At 40.1% G+C, this 22,910-nt stretch overlaps 2 protein-coding genes across 4 annotated transcripts; one reads left to right on the top strand and one right to left on the bottom strand.

The window, feature by feature from the left end:
* Nucleotides 1-837: 837 nt before the first annotated feature.
* LOC310950455 (trypsin-like) lies at nucleotides 838-2,950 on the top strand (the record flags this gene model as incomplete). Its single annotated transcript, XM_083918273.1, has 6 exons — nucleotides 838-877; nucleotides 1,002-1,158; nucleotides 1,419-1,517; nucleotides 1,627-1,790; nucleotides 2,567-2,703; nucleotides 2,798-2,950. 6 exons carry the CDS (start codon nucleotides 838-840, stop codon nucleotides 2,948-2,950), a joined length of 750 nt encoding a protein of 249 aa, XP_083774399.1.
* Nucleotides 2,951-3,748: 798 nt separating this feature from the next.
* cblc (Cbl proto-oncogene C, E3 ubiquitin protein ligase) lies at nucleotides 3,749-18,027 on the bottom strand. 3 transcript variants are annotated; one of them, XM_083918020.1, is made up of 13 exons: nucleotides 17,896-18,027; nucleotides 16,857-17,237; nucleotides 12,081-12,227; nucleotides 11,355-11,511; nucleotides 10,566-10,687; nucleotides 9,939-10,076; nucleotides 9,764-9,851; nucleotides 9,499-9,630; nucleotides 6,882-7,064; nucleotides 6,121-6,264; nucleotides 5,400-5,458; nucleotides 4,694-4,734; nucleotides 3,749-3,944 (listed from the first exon to the last, which is right to left on the bottom strand). In XM_083918020.1, exons 2-13 carry the CDS (start codon nucleotides 17,231-17,233, stop codon nucleotides 3,835-3,837), a joined length of 1,698 nt encoding a protein of 565 aa, XP_083774146.1. In that variant the 5' UTR covers nucleotides 17,234-17,237; nucleotides 17,896-18,027; the 3' UTR covers nucleotides 3,749-3,834. The 3 variants fall into 3 exon arrangements, with proteins under 3 accessions (XP_083774146.1, XP_083774148.1, XP_083774147.1); XM_083918022.1 differs by having other exon boundaries at nucleotides 4,694-4,731; XM_083918021.1 differs by having other exon boundaries at nucleotides 6,882-7,061.
* Between the last annotated feature and the right edge of the window lie 4,883 nt (nucleotides 18,028-22,910).

Raw genomic sequence — 22,910 nt, 5'->3', positions numbered from 1 at the left:
GCACATATATGGAATTTTACTCTGGTTTTGTCTATCTATCTATCTATCTATCTATCTATCTATCTATCTTAGTTATTAAGATAATAGTGTAATGTTGCAGAGTGCAAAGGGTGCTCTAATAAATATGGAATTGTTAATGTAACAGTTTGCTTTATATCCATGCCACAGTTGGATTTGGCAGTATATACCGTAGGCTTATTAGAGCTGAAAGGCTGTTGATTGCTGTCTGACACAGACACAGAAAAACAGCATGTTTTGGTTTCCTGCTTCAGAGAAGGCAGATGATTCCTTTCTCACTTCTCTTGGCTTTTATTCAAGGGTGACTAAAAGTGGGGCCTTAAAACAGATCACTCATTTATTTTATGTTTTCCTTAACCAAACTGATTCATGAAATGTTTGCTGGTGGAGGTTTTCTTTTGGTTAAAAACAACAGTTATTAATGTAAAAAGATTTTCCTATATTGACCCAAACCTAAAAGAAGGTTGTATAACTATTTTTGCTGTTTGATATTGTAGCTTGCCAACAATAAGTGACTCATGAGAGAACCATAAACAGGTGTTAAATGTGTGGAGACCTTGGTCCACGTTTGTAGACGAGGTGCACAGATGACACAACCACAGGGGGTGTGCTACAGTGGGGCAAAAATGAGCACACAGGAAAATATGAGCGTGATAAGGCAGTAGATTTGGGTTAACACACAGTGCCAGAAGTTTGAGGACACAGATGGGGTAAACAAAAAGACGGAAGAGAGGAGAGGGGCCGGGCACAGCGGGGGTGGTGGGATATAAATATGAGCCAGGGTGTGTCCAGGTGTCTTCTGATCATTCACCTGACACCATGACACTGTTGGCTCTGCTGCTGATGATCGGAGCTGCTGGTAAAAACACAGAAATACACACATACACAAAGATACATACATACATACATACACACAGCCATTATGTATATGTAAAGAAAGCTGTGAGTAAAGATGTCTCCCTCTGTGTGTGTGTGTTTAACAGCGGCAGTTCCCCGTGAAGATGGCAGGATCATTGGTGGGCACGACTGTGAGCCTCACTCTCGTCCATACATGGCCTCCCTCAACTATGGTTACCACTTCTGTGGTGGGGTGCTCATCAACAAGCAGTGGGTGCTCTCCGTTGCTCACTGTTGGTACAAGTAAGTGTGCATTGATGGGGAAAAGATTTCTTTCAAATAATAACCTCTCTTGAATTTTTCCCATTGAGATTAAAAAGAAACAGTTGTAGGTGGAGGACTAATGATTTTCAATCTAGCATATGTGGAAGACATCTGTTTAAGCTAAAAATAAAAGTAGTATTTGTGAAACAGAAAATAAAGAGATTTAGACTGATTTATGGTTTTTTAAAGGTTTTTCTGCTTCCACATTTTCTTCTAATATACTTCCCCTTCTCTCTCAGTCCCTATGCCATGCAGATCATGCTGGGAGAACACGATGTGCGAGTGTTCGAGGGTACAGAGCAGCTCATGAAGACCGAAAACATCATCTGGCACCCTGAGTGAGTGAAAAAATTAGGAATCCCGTCCGAGAACCTTCTTCCCTTTGCATTTTTTTTCAGAGCAGAGGAAAAGCTTATGCCTCAACCTTACTTTTTTCTCTGCATGCAGTTATGACTACCAGACTCTGGATTTTGACATGATGCTGATCAAGCTCTACCACCCAGTGGAGGTGACAGCGGCAGTCGCACCCATCTCATTGCCCACATATTGCCCAGTTGGGGGGCTTCCTTGCTCTGTGTCTGGCTGGGGTAACACTGCCATGACTGGCGATGGTGGGTTGATTATTATGTTTTAAATTGTGCAGTTCAACAACATGCTTAAGGCGATTACGTGCAGAATCTGTGGTGTATAATGAGATTTTAACTTCTTTTAAATGACTCTCATGGCAAAACCTTTTGTTTCTGGAAAAATGATACATCCCAGTGAAAGTGGTTTAGTCAGTTCAATTCATTTCAGTGATGTCCCCAGGTACAGGCTGGTCAGGGAGGGAGAGGTGCAACAGTGTCTTTTAATCTAGGCTTCCACTCGGGGGTGTCTAACACAGGAATAAACACATAGCAGCTTTATAGGATAAGTCAGTGTGAGATTCAATAGTTTTCTCATTGTCAACAAAATCCACAAAAAGCTCAAAAGCAATTGTGAATTGATCCTACAAAGAAAAATACTGCCTGTGTAGCCAAAATCTAATATAGCGTTTCCCTGTGTCATAGACCTCCATTATCCACCACCACACTACTAAACCACAACAAACACTGTAATTTAGCCTGTAGTTTACACCATATACACTGTCCAGCTGACATAAATACTCCCTAGGGCACCAAATGTGTATTAATCTACAGGGGAAAATAGTCCCTAACAAATGTATCCTTGTAACTTTTGCAAAAAACAAGTGTCCACCTCAAAATTAGAAATTGATATATATGATATATTTTTTTTGCATGGGATTTTTTGTCAGAACATTGCCAGCGTTTTCCTATAAAAATGATTTTTCTACATACTAAAGATGTCTCTGATGTTTCTATGACTATCTCTGTTGTGTGTGTTACAGCTATCATGCCTACCCGTCTGCAGTGTCTGGACGTTCCCATCGTGGATGACCAGGCCTGTGAGAACGCCTATCCTGGCATGATCACACGCAGGATGGTGTGCGCTGGATACATGGATGGAGGCAAAGATGCATGCAATGTGAGTTTTACACTAAATGCTCCCAAAGACTAATTGGACTTGCAGCTCTGTGTGTGGAAGAATTAATCACATGCTCACACTGTTTTTTTGTCAGGGCGACTCTGGCAGCCCTCTGGTGTGTGAAGGAGAGGTCCATGGCCTGGTGTCATGGGGTCAGGGATGTGCTCTACCTAACTACCCCGGAGTCTACGTCAAAGTGTGTGAGTTCCTCTACTGGATTGCAGACACCATGGCAGCCAACCCCTGAAGAAATTACCCAGTTTTCACTTTATTTTTTCTTCACTTCTCCCACTGGTTCCCCTTAATCCTATTTTCTTTTATCGCCCCACATTTTATTTTTCTTTCTTTCTCTGGTGCTTTGTCTCCTTTGAAGTTTTCTCCCTCATAGATCCAGACTCAAAAAAACATGTGCCAGGACGTAGAAAATAAAATAAAACCACTTGGTATATATTGAGTCTTCATTGGTCTGTTCATGTCAGTGATGGGAGGGGGAAAAACACAACAAGTGAAACTACGTAGAAGCTCAAGTACAGTATGTGTCCGTTTGTTTTATTTTAATAAGACAGTCTGATAGAGTTAAGCAGAGGCCTTTATTCATTCACATAACCTATTTATAAGAACAAACTTATGGCATGTGTTAAATGATGCAGTAGCATATTTCTATCATTATATATAGTCACTCCGGATCTGCCACCTTCATTTGTTCTATGGTTATATTTTCAAATTTCAAGCCTTTAATTTATTATTAATTTATATAATTTCACGGCTCAGAAAACATTTGCATTATAAAGAAGCAGTAATGAAATGCTGGCAGTGTGTTAATTGAACAGTAGGAGGCCTCAGCAAGCAATCTGATGTCCTTCCCACCCAGTCATCACAACTGCAGCTCACACACACACACAAGCACGCACGCATGCCCACACACACACACACACACAAACACACACACACACACACACACACACACACACACACACACACACACACACACACACACACACACACACACACACACACACACACACACATTTGACATTCACTGAGGGCCAATTCTGGAATGAAGACATTTTAGTTGCCAAGTATTTCTCGCTTTAGTAAAAGAGTCTTCATTTTACAGCGGCTGCTTTTCTGTCAGGACGACATTCTTCTCGCCACCTCTCCCACATCACATTTGTCTTTCCTCTCTTTATGTCTTCGTCTCTGTTTTACTGGGCTGGAGGGTCCGAGCCATGCTGCTGCACCTGCATACAAGCACAAAAAGAGGTCTCACTAAAATGTCTGGCTTTGCTGTGAAATTCTCAAAAGCAAGCCTTTGTAGGGTTGCAATGAGTGAGACTATTGGTTGAACAAACCTTTTTTCACAGCAAACACTGTCAAACTAATCTGTCACTAATGAAATTATTAATTGCTTAATTGCTTTGCAATTATTAATGGTACTGAGCCATCTCTATTATATCATTATGTTCACAATATCATCATGATTGTGCTTTTCTGCAATGACATGTTAAAATATCTGCAATGAAAAGGGTCTGAATATGCTTAATGTGGGGACAAAAGATGCTAGCAAGGATAACAGAATTCAGGTGGTAAAGATCCATTCGGAAAGCTAACCATATGTAAAATAAAAGACAGTATGGGCAGACTTTTGAGAGGAAAGAATAAAAAGAAAGAACCGAATGCGGAACATCCTTAAAAATAAACATGCAGTTCATCGTCTTTGTAATATTATAGCTAGACAAATTTAACTGGGCTTCTTTTGTTACTGTATGCTATCAATTTCTGCCTCTGTGGAGGCTTGATACGTTTGATTGGTTTCTAAAGGGAGGCGAGACGGATCACAGTTTGGGAACCACTGGCTTATAACCTTTTACATGGTTAGGATAACATCATCTGCATAGTGTAGAAAAAGCTCACTTCTATTAAGGTTAAACACTACATGCACAGTATGTGCACAGCTCAGAATACAAGGTTATAAAATGCCATGACTTACTGTTGACACCAAGCTTTGCTTCTCTGAGGAAATCAGCACTGCTTAAAAACAGAACAACATTAAAATAGAAATATAGGTGATTAACTGAGTCAACGTTCGACTTTGACGAAGTATCATGAACAATAAAGAGACACTAAGAGTCTTAGGAATTAACTATCTGCTTAACAATCAGCAATATTAAACAAACACATATTTAATTTAATACAATCAACAATGTATTAAAAGAATGATTTATATATATATATTGTCTAGCTGTTAAAATAATATGAATCTTGAATCTTGTTCGCAACACACCACAGTTAAATGTATGATTTGTTTTCTTTTGGGTTTTTTTCAATCGTCTTGTAATTATAAGGTTTTTATTGCATAGACAAGTACTTAAGTGGAGACTATACGTATACATTTAAAAAATACACAATGCAAGATCAAACAAACATAACAACCAAAAAACAATCTGCATGCTTAAGCCTGTGCAAAGTGTATCTGGGTATTTAAAGCCATCTAGTGTGTTTCCAGCATTACATTCAACACTTGTTACAGTAACTTCTTGAAAACATTTTCTCTCAATTCCCCTATAGAAACAGATTTTACCAGAAGAATATAAATAGCCTAAAGTTACAATGTCTAGAGCAGGACTTAGTAGAAGTACATGTAGACAACAACTGCATTTCCCCCCTTTATTTCCCTTCTTTAAAAAGTGTCTCACCTCTTCATTTTTGTCTGTTCTTTGTGTCTTCTATGTGCTCCATTGCCACTGTGAGCCTGCTGAAGGGAGGAATAAGCAAGATTATGCAGCCATCAGCTACTACACGGGTAAGTACAATACTTGAGATTAAAAAATACTTAAAGCTCCCCTCCAGACTTGTATTAGGACATTTATATAAATAGTCTGTTAGGAACAATAATGGGTGTCGGAATTTCTACATAAAACTCCTTAAAAGGCATATTAATGAATTGTTTCTAAAGCTGTCCCACTGGACAAAAGATGTCTCCTACTTCACTGCGAGCCCATTCTCAGTGTATGTGCACTGGTGGCTTCAAGTCACACTTGTATACACTGAATATTGGACCAGGATTTGTGACATCACTACTAATTTGAAAGTCAGTCCTTTCGGCAGATTAATGTGAAAACAGCTTTCTCTTATCAAACTCTGCACATACATCATTGTGCGTGAATATCAAACATGCAACTGGAGGGACAAGAAAAAAACAAAAAAGATTTGATTGGAGGAGGAGTTTAAGTACAACTTAAATGACGGACTTTTGCAGTAACAAGGGTAAATGTCACTTGTTTCTTCCACCCCTGGCTACTACACATATTCACACTGCAGTTGGTGAGGAGGAAATTTAACACATTACATCATTGAACTGCCAAGAGGTAATACTGCAAAAATATGCAAATAGCTTGAGTTTCTATGGGAACTTACAGAGTGGGAGTGTTTGTCCAGAGTCTTAGTTTCAAATGTCTGGGATTGGTTGGAGGGAGATGGACAGCGTGGGATGTTTTTAGGGGGCAGAGGTGGAGCGCTGAGGTGTTGGGATCTAGGGAACTGGTAATCCAAACTTGAGAACTGTTGAGAGAAAACGTAGGCTAAAACGTGGCTTTTTCATCGGAGTTCATTCCTAACTATGTTACTGTCACTGCCCATATACTGTACTTCGGTGTCCTCAACGCTGGCATACATACAGCAATACAGTACATCCGCTAGAGGGCACCTCAGAGTCAGAAGTGTCTGACAACAACTTTCTAGTGGTACTGCTTTGTTTCCCCCGCATCTGTAAGTTTAGAGTGCAGACAAAAGGCTTCATCCATCCAAAGTTGAGCGTAAATGAGCCTTTTAGATTCTGCAGCCATGGTAGTAGTACCACAGCAGTGCTTTAAACTAAATGTGATATGATTATTGATTGACCTCAATATGGTCAAAATAAAAATGAATCCTAATTTTTCAACATATGAGTTTAGCACATTAGCATGTTAACATCTACTAAGTAGCACTAAAAACAAAGCTGATGCCATTAGTTCTGCAGGCATTTGGTCGTGAACCAAAGTATTGGAAAAGTTTGTTTTTCTTAAGCCTCCATCCTGAAAAATCAAAATGGGCCAAATGTAAGTGCACTCTGACATTGTCATCCACTTGACTGACATTTCACAAGACAAATGAAGATATACAGATGTGTATTCACACACCTTCTTCAAGGCAGCCATTTCCTTTACTATCAGTTCAATGTCCTCATGGTCCTCCTCCTCCTGGTCGTCCTCCCCCTCCACCCCCCACTGACCGCTGTATGGCAGGTAGGGCTCGACGAGGATGGACTCCGTTCCTCTGATGTCGCAGCGACAGTATGGGCAGGTGTGGCCTGCTGACTTCTGCTAGATAGTTAAAAGAGACAGGTCATGGGCAGAGTAATGGAAACTTTATATGAATGTATGAATGTCACACGTTGTCTTGAGAACGGCTTCTTGTGAAGTTTGCATAGTGGAATATGTTGGACTTGATTTCTTAGAATAATGCCACCAGTTTTCTGAAAGATGAAGGCGGTGCAAAATACCGGGTTCAACAGGCTCTAGATTGCGGTTGATTTTTCACAAATGTTAACCGGATGAAGATTCATTGTTGTAACATTTTGCTTTGTGTCTCTCCAGGTCTTATGACTTTAATGCATTTTTGTTGATTTCTGTAACAGCCGACCTTTGTGGTTGCAGTCTGTCCTTGCAATTTACTTTTTTCCCCCCTTATCATGTTTGTAGTGTGTCTGACTGATATACCTGCAATTTGGGCAATCAATTTTTGGCCCGCTCTGAAAATCTTATAGAACTCAAGTATTCTTCTTGCAACTTTTGGTTTTCAGCTGCAAATGTGTGCAGATGCTTTTGAAATTGTGATATAGTTACTTCAGAGGTGCATATGAACGTCATTGTATTGTATTGTGAATGTACTGTTGATGAGGAAGTTTGGTTGACCACAATCCAGACTAACTTACAACTTTTCCATTGTGGTCTGACGTCGATGAAGCATATATGATTTTCTCTTCCTGTCTGTTTCTCAGTCTCTCTCTCTCTCTCTCTCTCTCTCTCACACACACACACACACACACACACGCACACACACACACACACACGCACACACACACGCACGCACACACACACACACACACACACACACACACACACGCTAACACACACACACACACACACACACACACACTTTCCCAAGTAAAATTGACCAATACAGTTCGATGAGGATGTGAGCCTGTGCCTAAACAGGAAGTCATCCGTCCAAATGTCAGGACATGCTGCTCTGCACCTTTGCAAAGACTTATTACTATTAGGCTGACTGAAAGAAATGGTAGAAGGGGCATTAAGCTGTAGTTTGCAGCAGCTTTAATTCTGACTGAATGTCCTCAGGTTAGAAGTCAGGGAAGCCCCTTTGCATGACAAGTTGTCCACATGACTAAATTTGAATTTACAAAAATTACTTTTGATAACTGTTGTCATTGAAAGAACATCATATGATATTTTGCCTATCTTTATCTGACATATATAAATAGGATCAGGCCTGTAAACAAATGTGCAGTTGTCAGTTTACATACGTACCGTCACTGATAGTAACGGTTCATAACACAGGCGTTTGAACCGATGAACCATTGAACCGAGCTTTGCACGTCTCTTTCCAGTTAGTTATCAAACTATAACTACATGCAAAATTATTGGTTTAAGAGGTTTTACGTGTTGAGTTGACAGCTGTTTTTGTGACCTGAGAGAACTGAAGAAGTGACACATTTGTGGAAGCAAAGTGAGCCAATTTACAAGCACAGCTGTACTGATTGTTTATTATATTGTATTTTGTCACCAAGGCTGACTGATGCAATGTAATTTCACTGTTAAACTGAAGTGGGATATAAAAGTGTTCAACAGGAATATCCAGGTATACAAACACATGGATGACATACCTTATAGAATTAGCATTAGTTCATAATGTTTTTAAAGCAAGGCTATTTTTGCAAGTTGTTTTTTTTTTAATTGAGGAAAGATTTGCACAGATTAAATAATATATCAGCAGTTCTGCATGGTTTATGGTTTAGGAATTAATCAGTCATGGCACTGATTTATGAGGGTTATTTCAGATAGTGTGTGAATATCACTCACACTTTATTAAACACGAGAATATTTTTGACATCAACCCCGAACCACATTCAGCCAACCAGCACTGGGGCAATAAAAATAAATTTAGTTTAGTCTGACTGTTTTGCTCTACCAAAAAACACAAAACAATTACTGAATAATATGTAAGCATTTGTGTAACATATAACATGTTTACATGCTTTAATTAAAAAAACACGTGATTTCTCTCATACTGTCTGTATTCACCCTCTGTCTGAAATGCTCTGTTTTAGCACCGGCCCCCCCCAGAAGCCAAAAGCCCAGTCTGATCTGGTTGGTCCGTGTTTCAACATCTACTCTCTCTCTCTGTGTCTCTGCATTGCAGCCGGGGAATGACTGTACCGGCACTGTAGCAGCACTTTCTACCTGTATACAGACGACTCACTGGGTTTGGGTCGATAGTGTAGTTGTGACATCACAATCATACAGAAGTCCTGATGGCTCATTTAAAAGGCAAAGTTTCTGAACACCGGCTTCGTGCATTCAGCGTTTTTTTACTTTCACCGTATTTATATAGCACCCCGACCTGCTTTATAATAAAAAAAGACATGGAAATCTCACTTTTTACAATATAGGACCTTTCAGTATGGGGTGGCTGAAGATGATGTGTTCTTACGACGAGTAAGTGGACGGGGGTTCATACCTGCCAGCCTGTAAGGCAGGGTTGACACAGGAGATGCCCACAGGGCTGGATACGAGTGTCCTTATCCCTCTCTGCGCAGATTTTACACAGCTGGAAGGTGCTGCCAATATCACAGTAGAGCTCATACTGCTCCTGTTGGCAGTGTTGGCAGACAAGAGAGGCAAGACAGAAAACGATTTCTTCTCAGGATATGATCTATGTTTTGTCTTGGTGAAGCCAAGCAGTTTAATACATTGATAAAGAGGTTTGAAGTACATCCACCTACTTCTGTAACTTTGACTTGGCCCTTCTGGGCTGGTTCACACAAGCTCGTCAGATCAGGGTTCACATCACGGCCGTCTGGGTACAGGTAGCTGAAGGCACAGAAACACACAGCACTTAGAGAAAAGACACCAACAAACAAAAATACAAACAAACATGAGAGTTGTGTTTGTCCTAACCAGCCTTCCTTGAAGCCCTGAATGAGTGCCTGGTAGAGAGGTGTATTCTGGGGAATGGTCTGGACGATGCCACCTTCACTGGTCACATGGCCAATAGCCCATTGGCCCATTCTTGTGCAGCTCAGGCGAAAGATATAGCTAAGAGATAAGATATAGATATAAGAGATCCTTGTAAACAAGTTAACAGATAAGTCACTTGAACATTATTTTGTTTTTGGGTGTCAATGAGTCTCATGTAAATAGAGTGCATTTCTGCATTTGATTATTTTTTCCAATAACATAAAACAGCGAGAATATTGATATATCTACTGTATATACTATATACTATATACTATATACTCACTGCATGACACTTTGGACCATGCTCACTGTGTACTTAACATAACAAGGATGTTATTTCGCAAATACTAGACAAAAAGTGATTTGAGTTTGATGCGATGCCCAAAACTCAAGAAGAAAAGAAAAACAAGATGCTTGAAAATAGATTAAAAAGTTATAAATGTTCTATGTTGCTTCAAGAACCTCATTTCTTACAACTTAGATAAATTCCCAGATTTGAACTAAGGAGTCCGCTTTGCTTTTCTGGGAAGTGCATCAGTCGGAGTTTGTTGCTGTGCTCATCCTCACCTGCCAGGTCTATGCAGGTAGTGTTCCAGACGAGCTATCACCTGGTCATAGGTGAGGAAGGCCATGTAGCCTGGATGAGTCACTGCTAGCTGGTTCCAGTTCCTTATGAGTGACTTCCAGGGCTGAGAGGAGAGGACACTCAGGATGTAAACATCATTTAAAAAAGATAGAAGATTTTGGACATCTTGTCTTTCCCAGAGTAGATGCTGTAGATGAGAAGATGCACGATACGGTATATCTAATATCAGTACACTACTAAGCTACAGACGGCAGTTTTTAGCTTAGCTTAGCTTAGCATAAACCCTGAAAACAGGGTGGAACAGCTAGCCTGGCTCTGTAAAAAGTAACAAAATCTATCCGCAGCCCCTCCTAAACTCACCAAACATTTGGTTATATTTATTTTGTTTAGATTCATGAAAAACTGTGAAAATGTCAGGCTGTGCTTTTGTGCCAGACTACTTCTGACCTCCTGGAGTGTTTGAGATTCAAGGTAATCACTGTGCCTAGTCAAGAACATAACCCCTCTGAAGCTTTTACACTTACTTTAGTGTTCTGATTAAACAAAATTTTCATTAGTGCGCTTTAGAGGGGCTGGTAGGTGGATTTCTTGGTTCCCTTTGAACACCTATTTCCCTCCATTTCCAGTATTTATGCTAAGCTAATCTAACCAACTGTAGAGAGGGATCCATCTTTTCGTTTTACTCTTGGCAGGAAAGCAAATGAGTGTATTTACCAGAGTGTCTAAACTTAAACTATTCCTTTAATAAATCAGTCCAAATTTCCCCTTACCTGAAACAGTCTTGTGAAGATGTCAAACTCAAACACAGAGATGTGGTCATTACAGGTGAGATCAATAGTTGACTTCAGAGCCATGGACTCCATCCCTTCTTCAAATGCATGTACACTCTGCAGCCGCTCTTTGAAACTACACCACTGCACTATACACCTGTCAGAACACATTATTAAACAATACATATTGTTCTTATTTTCAGGCTACGGTATTTTGGGTATCTACTAGAACATGTTGATTTGGTTTAATGTTCAATAAACGCATTCATTTTCTCATACTGTCTGTCTGAATACACCTGTGTTCACCCCTTGTTTGAAACTGTGTTTTAGTGCCCACTTGAGTTTTTTCCCTCCTGAAAAAACTCAGTCTACACTGATTGGTCAGCCTTTCTTTGTTTTCTGATCTGAGTTCGACTATAATGCACTATAGCAGCACTTTCTACCTTTATATAATTTAGTTGTGACATCATCATAGTACAGAAGTCCAGATGGCTCGATTAAAGCCACAGTTTGTGAATAGACACTGTGTGCATTTCTCTGTGGGTTGAACGTTTTGACACTTCCACAATATTTATACAGCACCATGACCTGCTTTATAATAAAACAGGACATGTAAATATCACTTTTTTAAAATATGGGACCTTTAAAATGTAGCCAACATGGACACACAATGTCCCAACTAAAATAAAAAGTTATTCACTTGTTATGAAAATTCCCCCCACTCACTTATTTCCAAATGACCGCATCCAAAACTCCTGAGCCTCTGTCTTAGTCAATCTGTAGGTGTCACCCTGAAAACCGTCCCCTGGAAACATGGCCCTCAGCTCCCAGAGCATGTGACTGAACAGCAAGGACAGTTTGGTCAAGTTCCTCCTGTGAATGAAAACACAGCAGACTTTCAGTTACAGATGCAGAAATAGAAATAGCTACACTTTGCGGGCATGTCAGTGTTTTCTGGCCCAGTGGTGCTGGAAAAATAGGCTCTTATACAAATATATAAAACCATCTTGAGAGGCAATAAGTAATTTGCCTCAAACTGATAATAACCCATAATTAATCTATAACTCATCTCAAAGACCCGGAAATTTTGTACCTTCAGAAAATCGTTATCATCATCCACTTGTGTGACTGTTTTAAAAAAAAACTAATTGCATAAAGTATTACGATGTTAGAGTAGGTGTGAAGTTGTGGGTGTCAAACCATGCAAGCATGTTCCGCAATGAAACGTGTTAAACACTGAGAGTTGACTTCAAATTGATTGTATAGAACTTGAAGGAAATAGGATAAAATAAAATTCTGCAACCACCTTTTAGGGGAAACATACTGTAACACTTACTATTGTATAGCCTTTTTGACACTCTACTGCTTCATTTCAGTCGAAAAAAGCACGCTGATACTTTCCATAGATACAAACACACAATAGGTAGTCCAGCTAGCAAACAGGATGCTCTCTGCTGCACGCTTGTCTGTAAATACCACAGAATGTTCCAGTGCCCAGTGTGTCACCTCAGGCCAGTCTCTATCAGTTTTCACTGTACTCTATTTCTAGACCATTCTAGGGTCATATAGGTTAAATTTTTTAATGATTGTATTCACTAGTACTTTTTAAAAATACTCTTTGCACATGTCTCTCTATCAACACACGCTATAGACAATCTCAGGCTCAAAATGGAGTGAAACTTATAAACTGTACATTCAAAATCCGTTTTATCTACTGTAACAAAATCAGAACACATTGTTTGACAACGGTAACATTTTGTATATGGTGTGTAACATTTTTGTATAACAGTGTTATAGTGTTTTAAGTAACACACACACACACAAACACACACACACACACACACACACACACACACACACACACACACACACACACACACACACACACACACACACACACACACACACACACACACACACGCATATACACTATAAACACATAGTATAGATATAAAAATATGCAATCGTGCCCAGGGGCCCATTGTCTCATCATCTGCCTATGATTATAATATCTGACTATAATAACAATACACATCCATTGAATTTAACCTCAAGTTATTGCTTCTTTAAAACATATATATATATCCTCCTTTGCAACATTTTTAATGTATCTCTGGGAATCTTCTGCACATCTGTCCAGGCACCCAACATTCACAAGAGGAACATTTGATAGGATGTTTTTCTCAATGAGGAAAAGAAGAAAACCTCTATGGTGTTGAGGAGGGGAAGCAACGTGGGAGGAAGTGTGTGCAGGCCACATCTCTCGCTCTGGCTGGCTTAATGTACGTAAAAATATCATGAAAGAGATAGCTGGTGCGTAGATCTACAGAAAACACACCAGTGCAGATGTTGTTTTTGGACAAACAGCTGATATATTGTATGCAGCAATGATGCCGGACAATGCATTGCATTACGGTAAGCCTTGGTTTAGTTGATTGTCACTGTCATTGGGGTTAGAGATCTCTTCAAATACAGCAGTAGAGAATACCTTTGAGTCAAATTTGTACACCTGCAGTCCAGACACAAAAGCTTTGCAACATACTGCTGTATATTTTAGCCACCTAAAAAGAGGCCCAGGGTCAACTCCTTCTGTGAAGTAAAATAACTTGTGTGGCTTTGACGTGACCATCAATAACGGCCTCAGTTCCCCCCGTGTAAAATTAAACATGGCTGTCTGATGAAAGTATCATAAATGTAGCGTGCACTTAAACTGATATTGACTTTTTTTTTTAACTGGCCTTTTTTAGGTGGCTGAAATACATTTAACTGATGTCCCCGTCCACAGCAGTACATTTCTAAGCTTCCGTGTCTGTCCCCTCCTGCCTGCGGAAAGATCCCTTTAACATTATTATAGATATGTTGTTACACCAGGGAAAGCCTCTTTATATACTTTCAGACATAGTAAAGAGAATCTGGTAATACATTTATTCAATTTCCTTGCGGGAGTCATCCCGAAGGGATCAATAAGAGAAGTCTCTTTTAAACCCAGAACCTAAAGCTAACTCTGAGTGACACTCACATTATGCTCATATTTTCTAAATCAATAACCTTTCTGAATACTAAAGAGATCTTTTATCAGTGTTCGTTTGCTAAAAGTTGTTTTTACTGCAAATCTTAATTGATATTACACATTTAAAAACATGTGAAATGTATAACTTTGTGAAAATAAGCAGAATTTTCCTCTTTAGTAGTTACATGACTTGATCTATTATATAATTAAGTGTTGTTTCTGCTCATAGCTCTATAGTGGTGGGTTTAACAGTTTGCACATTTGCATGTGCGTCATATATTCCAGTCAGAAGAGGTTGAATCCATCATTGTGTTGCTGTCACTAAAACCTCTCAATGTCTGATTATGTTGCCTCCACTGCCAGTCGCTCGTCTCAGTTCTGTTTTTAGCTTCACATGATAGAAATTTCACTTACTCAAGGCAGGGAATATTATTTAAGCCATCCAACAGTAAATTCTTTTAGAAATAGACGGAGTAACTGCACCTTACTGTTCTGAATTTGTGGGATAACTATCTGGGAAAGGAAGGACATCATAGTGGCACATTAAAAAGAAACACAAAGGGTATTACTTACCCAATTTTCCCTGACATCTAAGCAACATTACGCATAACACTATGTGAATTTGCCACATGACTGCCCATGCAGCCCTGGCTGCGGTGAGAAGGCCATCTGCTACCTTGTGTGTGAAAGATGATGCAATAAACCTTTACAGTAAATATCTGATTCCAATCTCTGAACAATTAGTTTGCTGTTCACAACAGATTTGAATGTCTCGTTCCTTCAAACGACTTGCATGCGTTTTGGCATGTGTGTGCAAAACATCAGTATACTGACCAGTACCGCTCAGCTTTTCATTTTGGCTGCATCGGCCCATTTACTGACACAATAACTAGGCTTTGAAACGTGAATTAAATGTTTTGGGTGAGCTATGCCTTATGCAGACAGGTATGCAATAGAGTTGTGATGTCCCATGAAACAGTTATGACAATTGCACTCAGTTTAGAGAATGTAAAGACTGTTTCAAAAAGTGAGCCAAAGCAATTAATAAAAAAAATACATACAGTGAGTTTGTTGTGTATAGTAGAGTAGTCAATAAAGAAAGAAAAGATAGATAGATAGATAGATAGATAGATAGATAAATAGATAGATAGATAGATAGATAGATAGATAGATAGATAGATAGATAGATAGATAGATAGATAGATAGATAGATAGATAGATAGATAGATAGATAGATAGATAGATAGATAGATAGATAGATAAATAGATAGATAGATAGATAGATAGATAGATAGATAGATAGATAGATAGATATATGTGTATACCCCGTGGATATAACTGTTTGGACATTGACAGAAATAAACAATTCTGTTCAAGGCCAGACAGTCTCCCAAGCTGCTCACATAATGCGGTTGATTTGGCCGAGTTTCCCTACATTAGCATCACAAAGACGCAAGTTTGGCCCTTTTTCCACCTTCATCATTAGTAGTCCCAACAGGAGCAGCAGACGCAGCCCAAACCTCAAATAAAAAACTTACTCTTTTTAAGCTTTAGCCAAACAGCAAACTTACTGAACATGATCTATTTCTTTTCCCTCTGGCACACAAAAGTCTATATTTGACTTGTGGGAACTGGGGACGTTGATTTATTAAACTATAGCTTCTATAGATGGTGCAACAGAGTTATTTCAGTTCTTTAAATCTAGCGTTCAAGCCTATCCAAGCTGTCATGTTTAAAGTTATGACTCTTTCTTTTAGTCAAATATGGATGATTATTCTGGATTTGAGTAAAGACGCCAAGCCAGTCCCATGGTACCGGAGAAAGTGTTGAGACATGTATGTCTGTGTGTGTGTGTGTGTGTGTGTGTGTGTGTGTGTGTGTGTGTGTGTGTGTGTGTGTGTGTGTGTGTGTGTGTGTGTGTGTGTGTGTGTGTGTGTGTGTGTGTGTGTGTGTGCATGCGTGCGTGTGTGTGTGGCCTCTTTCTGACCCCGTAGTCAGTGTATTTGTCTTACAGAAGATCAGATTACGAAGAGGAATACAATTGAGAAAAAAAGATAACATTTTTGTGAGGTCCCAGGCATTTTGTTTGTTTAAAAGAATTTGAATGGAATTGAATTGGTTGTGATCACAGAATAATGTCTTTCTCATTTGCGTGAACCAAACCTTTACCAAACTCTTTTAAAAATCTATAAATTTGTAGATTATCAACATATTTCATTATCAAAATATTTGCTGTTTAGTTCATTTCAAGCCAATAAAACTTTATCGATTTGTCGATTCCAAAATGAGAAACATGTGACAGTACATGACTGTTCTCTTATTATGAGTTATGTTAAAAAGGACATGTAATCATGTATGAATGAATGAATGAATGAATGAATGAAGCCTTTGAGTAAAGGATTTATATAAACCTTTTCTTTTAGTATTGCATTTTAAAAAGGAAATCTTACTTTTATCTTGTGTATGGATGGAGATGTCAGGGGCCCTCTTACCTGTAGCTGGATGTCTCCTCAAATATCTTCTCCCGTCCCTCCTTAAACAGCAGCAAAGCCCTGTCCGTCTTATCCAGCAGGTTTCTGATATGGACCCTCAGGTACTTGGCCTCGTCTCCCCGAGGCACTTGGCCGTCCATCGCCCTGGGGTCTCGGTAGGGCTCCCAAACCCGTGTGAGCAGTATTGTTGTCTCAGATACCAGCTCTGGCAGGTATGGTGGACTGTTCCTCAGGCCCAGTCGGGGGTTAGTGCACAGTTCGCGGAGCTTATCTAGTCTTTTGAGGGCCTTGTCCACCAGCCGCCGGTCCCCGCCGGTAGGGTGCTGGGAGCTTGTTTTCGGGCTCAGGGAAGCTCCCGAACCTGCTGCCGCCATCATTCGGCTGTTGTGAAGTGATGTGAATCAAAAACGACCTTTCAGTCTGTCTGCATGTGTGGAGGCGTGACAGTAAATAATAACGGTCCTACTGTTTTAAGAGATGTGGAAGCTCTCTTTTGAAAATGTGAATGTTTATGAGCAAAATTAGGAGCAGCTATTCATAGTGGCTCAACTTTTTGAGTGTTTAAACTGACATTTATTGTCCCCAGGATTATTTTTGGGATTTCCCAGCTTCATCTGAAAAATACACATCTCAGCCTCCTCAAATAGCATCCATCCTTGATCCATATAATAATAATAATAATAATAATAATAATAATAATAATAATAATAATAATAATAATACAAATAATACAGAATTACATTATCCAACAATGGATAGCATGTTCAATTACAGCATCTCTAAAAATGCACTTTCTGCAAAACAGCCCCTCCAGCCTGTTTGTAGCCTCTCACTCCTCAGTCAGAACTTCAGAAAAATACAAATTCGTATTTTTGACAATGCAATACAAGAGGCCAAGCTTGACAAAGCGTGAAGTGAAAACAAAGGCAGAGAGTGCTTGACACAGTTACTCAACCCTTGAAACAGTTTGAACTTTAGCCACCCCAACTCTTACAGCCTACACAGTCAGCCTTCCTTACCTTCTCTCTAACACACTTACCAATATTCATGTGCACATCTCAGAAGCACAGCAGTCCCACATTGTCAGAGTCAACAGAGCGGAGACGTCTACTCACAGCAGAGCGGAAACATGTCCTCTGTCATTGCTACTTCTTCTCTGTCTCACTTTCTTGATGCTCCCTTTGATTGGTTTCCTGGTTGCAGCCAGCCCAACAGGTTTGCTTTGTTTGCTCTATTGTACTATTGCTCTCTCTCTCTCTCTCTCTCTCTCTCTCTCTCTCTCTCTCTCTCTCTCTCTCTCTCTCTCTCTCTCTCTCTCTCTCTCTCTCTCCCTCTCTCCCTCTCTCCCTCTCTCTCTCTCTCTCTCCCTCTCTCTCCCTCTCTCTCTCTCTCTCTCTCAGCAGAGAGGTGTCCAAAAACAATAAACATTTACTAAGAATAAAAGCATAAAAGACCTGAGTAACACGTAGTATCCAGACAGGTGGACTACTTACTAAACAGACAGGATGCTTGAATGACTTTGTATTCAAAGCAAAGTCAAAGTTGAATAACTCCAACAGTTCGGATATAAAAACAATTGTTGATTGGTCAGAATGTCCACAACTTCGGTTCATACTGAAATAGTTTTCAAAACTTTTGTTATTGATTGCCACAAAATTATGTTTGTGGTGCCCAGAAGACAAATCCTAATGATTTGGGGATCCCCTGACCTTAGCCCCACCAGAAAATTGACATTTGACACAGTTTTGTGTAAAATGTCTCATCAACTATGGATGGATTGGTTGGATCTAATACACACTTTCATGTAACTTTTGCTGATTCCATAATGTTTTTAACTTTAGCACCATCATCAGGTCAAAATGTTTATTACTTCCACCAAGGAGGTTATGTTTTGGTTTGTTAGTTTGTTTGTCAGCAGGATAACGGAAAAACTCCTGGACAGATTTTCATAAAGCCTGATGGAGGTGTGCAGCATGCGCCAAGAAAGAACCCATTAAATTTGGGAGCGAATCCAAAACACGGGCCAGAAATAATTTTTCACTTCATTGTGAGATAGGGTACGGCCTTGGCAGAATGACTGCACAGGCTGAGTGGCCTTCTAGTCTATCTGATATTCTGGTTTCTGCTCAAATAACCAAAAAAACGAATGACATTCCCATCAGTCTCAGCTATACTTTGCATTTAATGGTAATTAGCAGATGTTTGCATGCTAGCATGCTTGCATTACAGAACCCAGAGATATTCAATTTACAATAATAATACAGAAAAGCAGCAAATTCTCACATTAAAGACATTGGAACCAGCTGGCATTTCCCAATTAAAACAAACAAGTGAAACAATAATCAGTTAATCATCTCATCTCATCTCATCTCATCTTCATCCGCTTATCCGGCTTTAGCAGGGGACCCCAAACTTCCCTTTCCCGGGCCACATTAACCAGCTCTAACTGGGGGATCCTGAGGCGTTCCCAGGCCAGTGTGGAGATATAATCTCTCCACCTGGTCCTGGGTCTTCCCCGAGGCCTCCTCCCAGCTGGACGTGCCTGGAACACCTCCCTAGGGAGGCGCCCAGGGGGCATCCTTACTAGATGCCCGAACCACCTCAACTGGCTCCTTTCAACGCTAAGGAGCAGCGGCTCTAGTCCGAGTTCCTCACAGATGGCTGAACTTCTCACCCTATCTCTAAGGGAGACTCCAGCCACCCTCCTGAGGAAACCCATTTCGGCCGCTTGTACACGCAATCTCGTTCTTTCGGTCATGACCCAGCTTTCATGAATTAAGATATGTTGCCTTTTTGAACGAAACACATAAAAAGTACATTTTGTTATGAATATCTTTAAAGCAAGTATATGTTTAAAAATAAAATGGAAACAAACATGGATGTCGTCTCGCCTGTAGCTCAATGTCAAATATATCTTTAAACAGCAACTCCTAAACAACTTTCCCTTTAGTGCCATCATCAGCTCAAGCATTTCAATTTAGTAATTTAGTATATGTGCATGAAGTATAATAATGTGCCTGTCTCAGAAGAAATCAAAGTTGCTGTTCCATCCTTTATGTCTACTGATGTGTAAAAGAGGGATAAGAAGAAGGCTGCCTAATATGTGTGGTCTCTATTACACCCTTCACTTACTTTCATATCAGAGAATCAAGGTAATAACAAAAAAACGCCATTTAAACTTTTATTTACTATAAATACTTCATAACTGAAAATAAGTGAAGTGTTGGAGCGTAATTAATAATAGCATATTATATATACAATTATATTTTCAATATAATCTTTCAAATTTTCAATATAACTTTACGTTATTTTGTGTCCAAATATTGTATTATTTATGTGGAAAACATCATTTTCATTTTTAAGAAAGTAAAAAGTAAAAGGATACATTTGTCATTAATATTACTTGTATCTTTTGTGGCGCCATCACATCAGTGAGAAAAATAACAACCTCTGTTTCAACATCCACAAGAGGGAGACACTCACTCAGACACTGCTCACCTGCTTCAGTGATATCAAGTCGGATTATTTCACCTATTTCAATTTCGGTTCACAGCTTAACTTCCCTTAACTGAAGAGCATATAGGTGCTTTAAAAATACTTTAAAATCTTAAGACTCAACAAAGGTACTTGCTAAATGTTCTCCAGTTGTGCATGCTGCAGTGACAGCCCCACCACCTTGTTCAAATGTAGGGTTATTCTTTGGGGATGTATTTTTAAATTCTTAGTTTAGAGTCTAGTTGCACCTTTCCTCGCCTGGCACAAGGGGGCCTCGGGTTACCTCATGGTCTGTGCAACTGATGATAGCCTATCTCTGCATTCATCATGCTGCAGTTTCTCAGGATACTGAACCCCTCAATATTAAAGGGGTATGGAGATGTTTTCTGTTCACTATGTGTTCTTAACGATAATTAAACCACTCTAAATGTCTCATTCAATAAGCAATGAGCTCTGTCTAACAGGGTGTTCAGGATGAGGACTGACCGTTAAAGAGGTAGAACCCGTGTTTTTTTCATAAACAATGATACTAAGAAGAAGAAGACCATAATGGTCCAGTGCCTTGACAGCTGCAGAGCATGTTTTTGTAGTGTTGGGGTGTTTTAGGGACTTTAGACACCAAGCTTGACTTTCTGTTGCCAGCGCCACACTTGAGTGGAAAAAGGAAAGTCCCAAATTGACCCTGGTAACCAGACCCTGTTATGAGGGTGGGATGAGATATAAAGACAAGGTGTGTGTGTGTGTGTGTGTGTGTGTGTGTGTGTGTGTGTGTGTGTGTGTGTGTGTGTGTGCGTGTGTGTGTGTCAAGTCAGTTAGTTTGAACAGGGCGTCTTCTCTCTGAGTTCCTCCTTTATTCTCTGTATTCCTGCTTTTGGAAGTGCAAGTTTCAGCCCTGCGTCTGGAAACCCATGACCGACCTGGGGCAACAGATGAACTGACTGACACTGTGCATATAAGGGACTGCAACTGGCAACCTCCAAATGACACCAGAGTGTGAATTGTTGAAAAATGCATGCTAAAGTGCCCTCTTGGAAGCCAAAACGTGTGCTAAAGGTCTCTCATGGCAACCAAAATGTGTGCTAAAGTGCCCTTTAGAAGCCAAAACGTGTGCTAAAGTGCCCTCTTTGAAGCCAAACGTGTGCTAAAGTGCCCTTGTGGGAGCCAAAACGCACATTAAAGTGCCCTCTTGAAAGCTAAAATGCCTGTTTAAGTGCCCTCTTTGAAGCCAAACGTGTGCTAAAGTGCCCTTGTGGGAACCAAAACGCACATTAAAGTGCCCTCTTGGAAGCCAAAATGCCTGTTTAAGTGCCCTCTTCGAAGCCAAACGTGTGCTAAAGTGCCCTTGTGGTAGCCAAAATGCACATTCAAGTGCCCTCATGGCAACCAAAGCGTGTGCTAAAGTGCCCTCTAGGAGCCAAAGAGTGTGCTAAAGTGCCCTCTTGAGAGCCGAAAGGTGTGCTAAAGTGCCCTCTTGAGAGCCAAAATGTGTGCTTAAGTGCCCTCTTGGAAGCCAAAACATGTGCTAAAGGTCCCTAATGTCAACCAAAACGTGTGCTAAAGTGCCCTTGTGGGAGCAAAAACGCACATTAAAGTGCCCTCTTGAAAGCTAAAATGCCTGTTTAAGTGCCCTCTTTGAAGCCAAACGTGTGCTAAAGTGCCCTTGTGGGAACCAAAACGCACATTAAAGTGCCCTCTTGGAAGCCAAAATGCCTGTTTAAGTGCCCTCTTCGAAGCCAAACGTGTGCTAAAGTGCCCTTGTGGTAGCCAAAATGCACATTCAAGTGCCCTCATGGCAACCAAAGCGTGTGCTAAAGTGCCCTCTAGGAGCCAAAGAGTGTGCTAAAGTGCCCTCTTGAGAGCCGAAAGGTGTGCTAAAGTGCCCTCTTGAGAGCCAAAATGTGTGCTTAAGTGCCCTCTTGGAAGCCAAAACATGTGCTAAAGGTCCCTAATGTCAACCAAAACGTGTGCTAAAGTGCCCTTGTGGGAGCAAAAACGCACATTAAAGTGCCCTCTTGGAAGCCAAAATGCCTGTTTAAGGGCCCTCTTCGAAGCCAAACGTGTGCTAAAGTGCCCTTGTGGGAGCCAAAGCGTGTGCAAAAGTGCCCTCATGGCAACCAAAATGTGTGCTAAAGTGCCCTCATGGGCGCCAAAACGCACATTAAAGTACCCTCTTGGAAGCCAAAGTGGCTGTTTAAGTGCCCTCTTCAGTGGCACAGATGCGCTATATGTGCCCTAATCTTCCTTTTTGCCCTTGCCCTTTAAAATGTCATTGCACGCCACTGTTCAAAAGCCTTTCTGTTTTTTTTACTCTTTCTATTTTTACATCGACCTGGCATAAAGACATCAAAACGGTCATACAAATGATAACAGGAACATATCACCATAATGTTACATTCAACTGTACAGTATGTAGGCTTTAACTGCTCCTCCAATTTACTCTTAATCATTTGTTTGATCAATAGGACTGAACAATTCAAAACAAAGAGGAAGAAAATGACGAGAAAAATTAAAAAAATAGTCTGCATTTGAGCAGTTATAGGACGGTTAAGCGGTGCATTA

Source organism: Echiichthys vipera (assembly GCF_963691815.1).
Source record: "Echiichthys vipera genome assembly, chromosome: 8".
NCBI lineage: Eukaryota > Metazoa > Chordata > Actinopteri > Perciformes > Trachinidae > Echiichthys > Echiichthys vipera.
The sequence above is the reverse complement of the archived record's forward strand: the minus strand, read 5'-3'. Positions and strand labels throughout refer to the sequence as shown.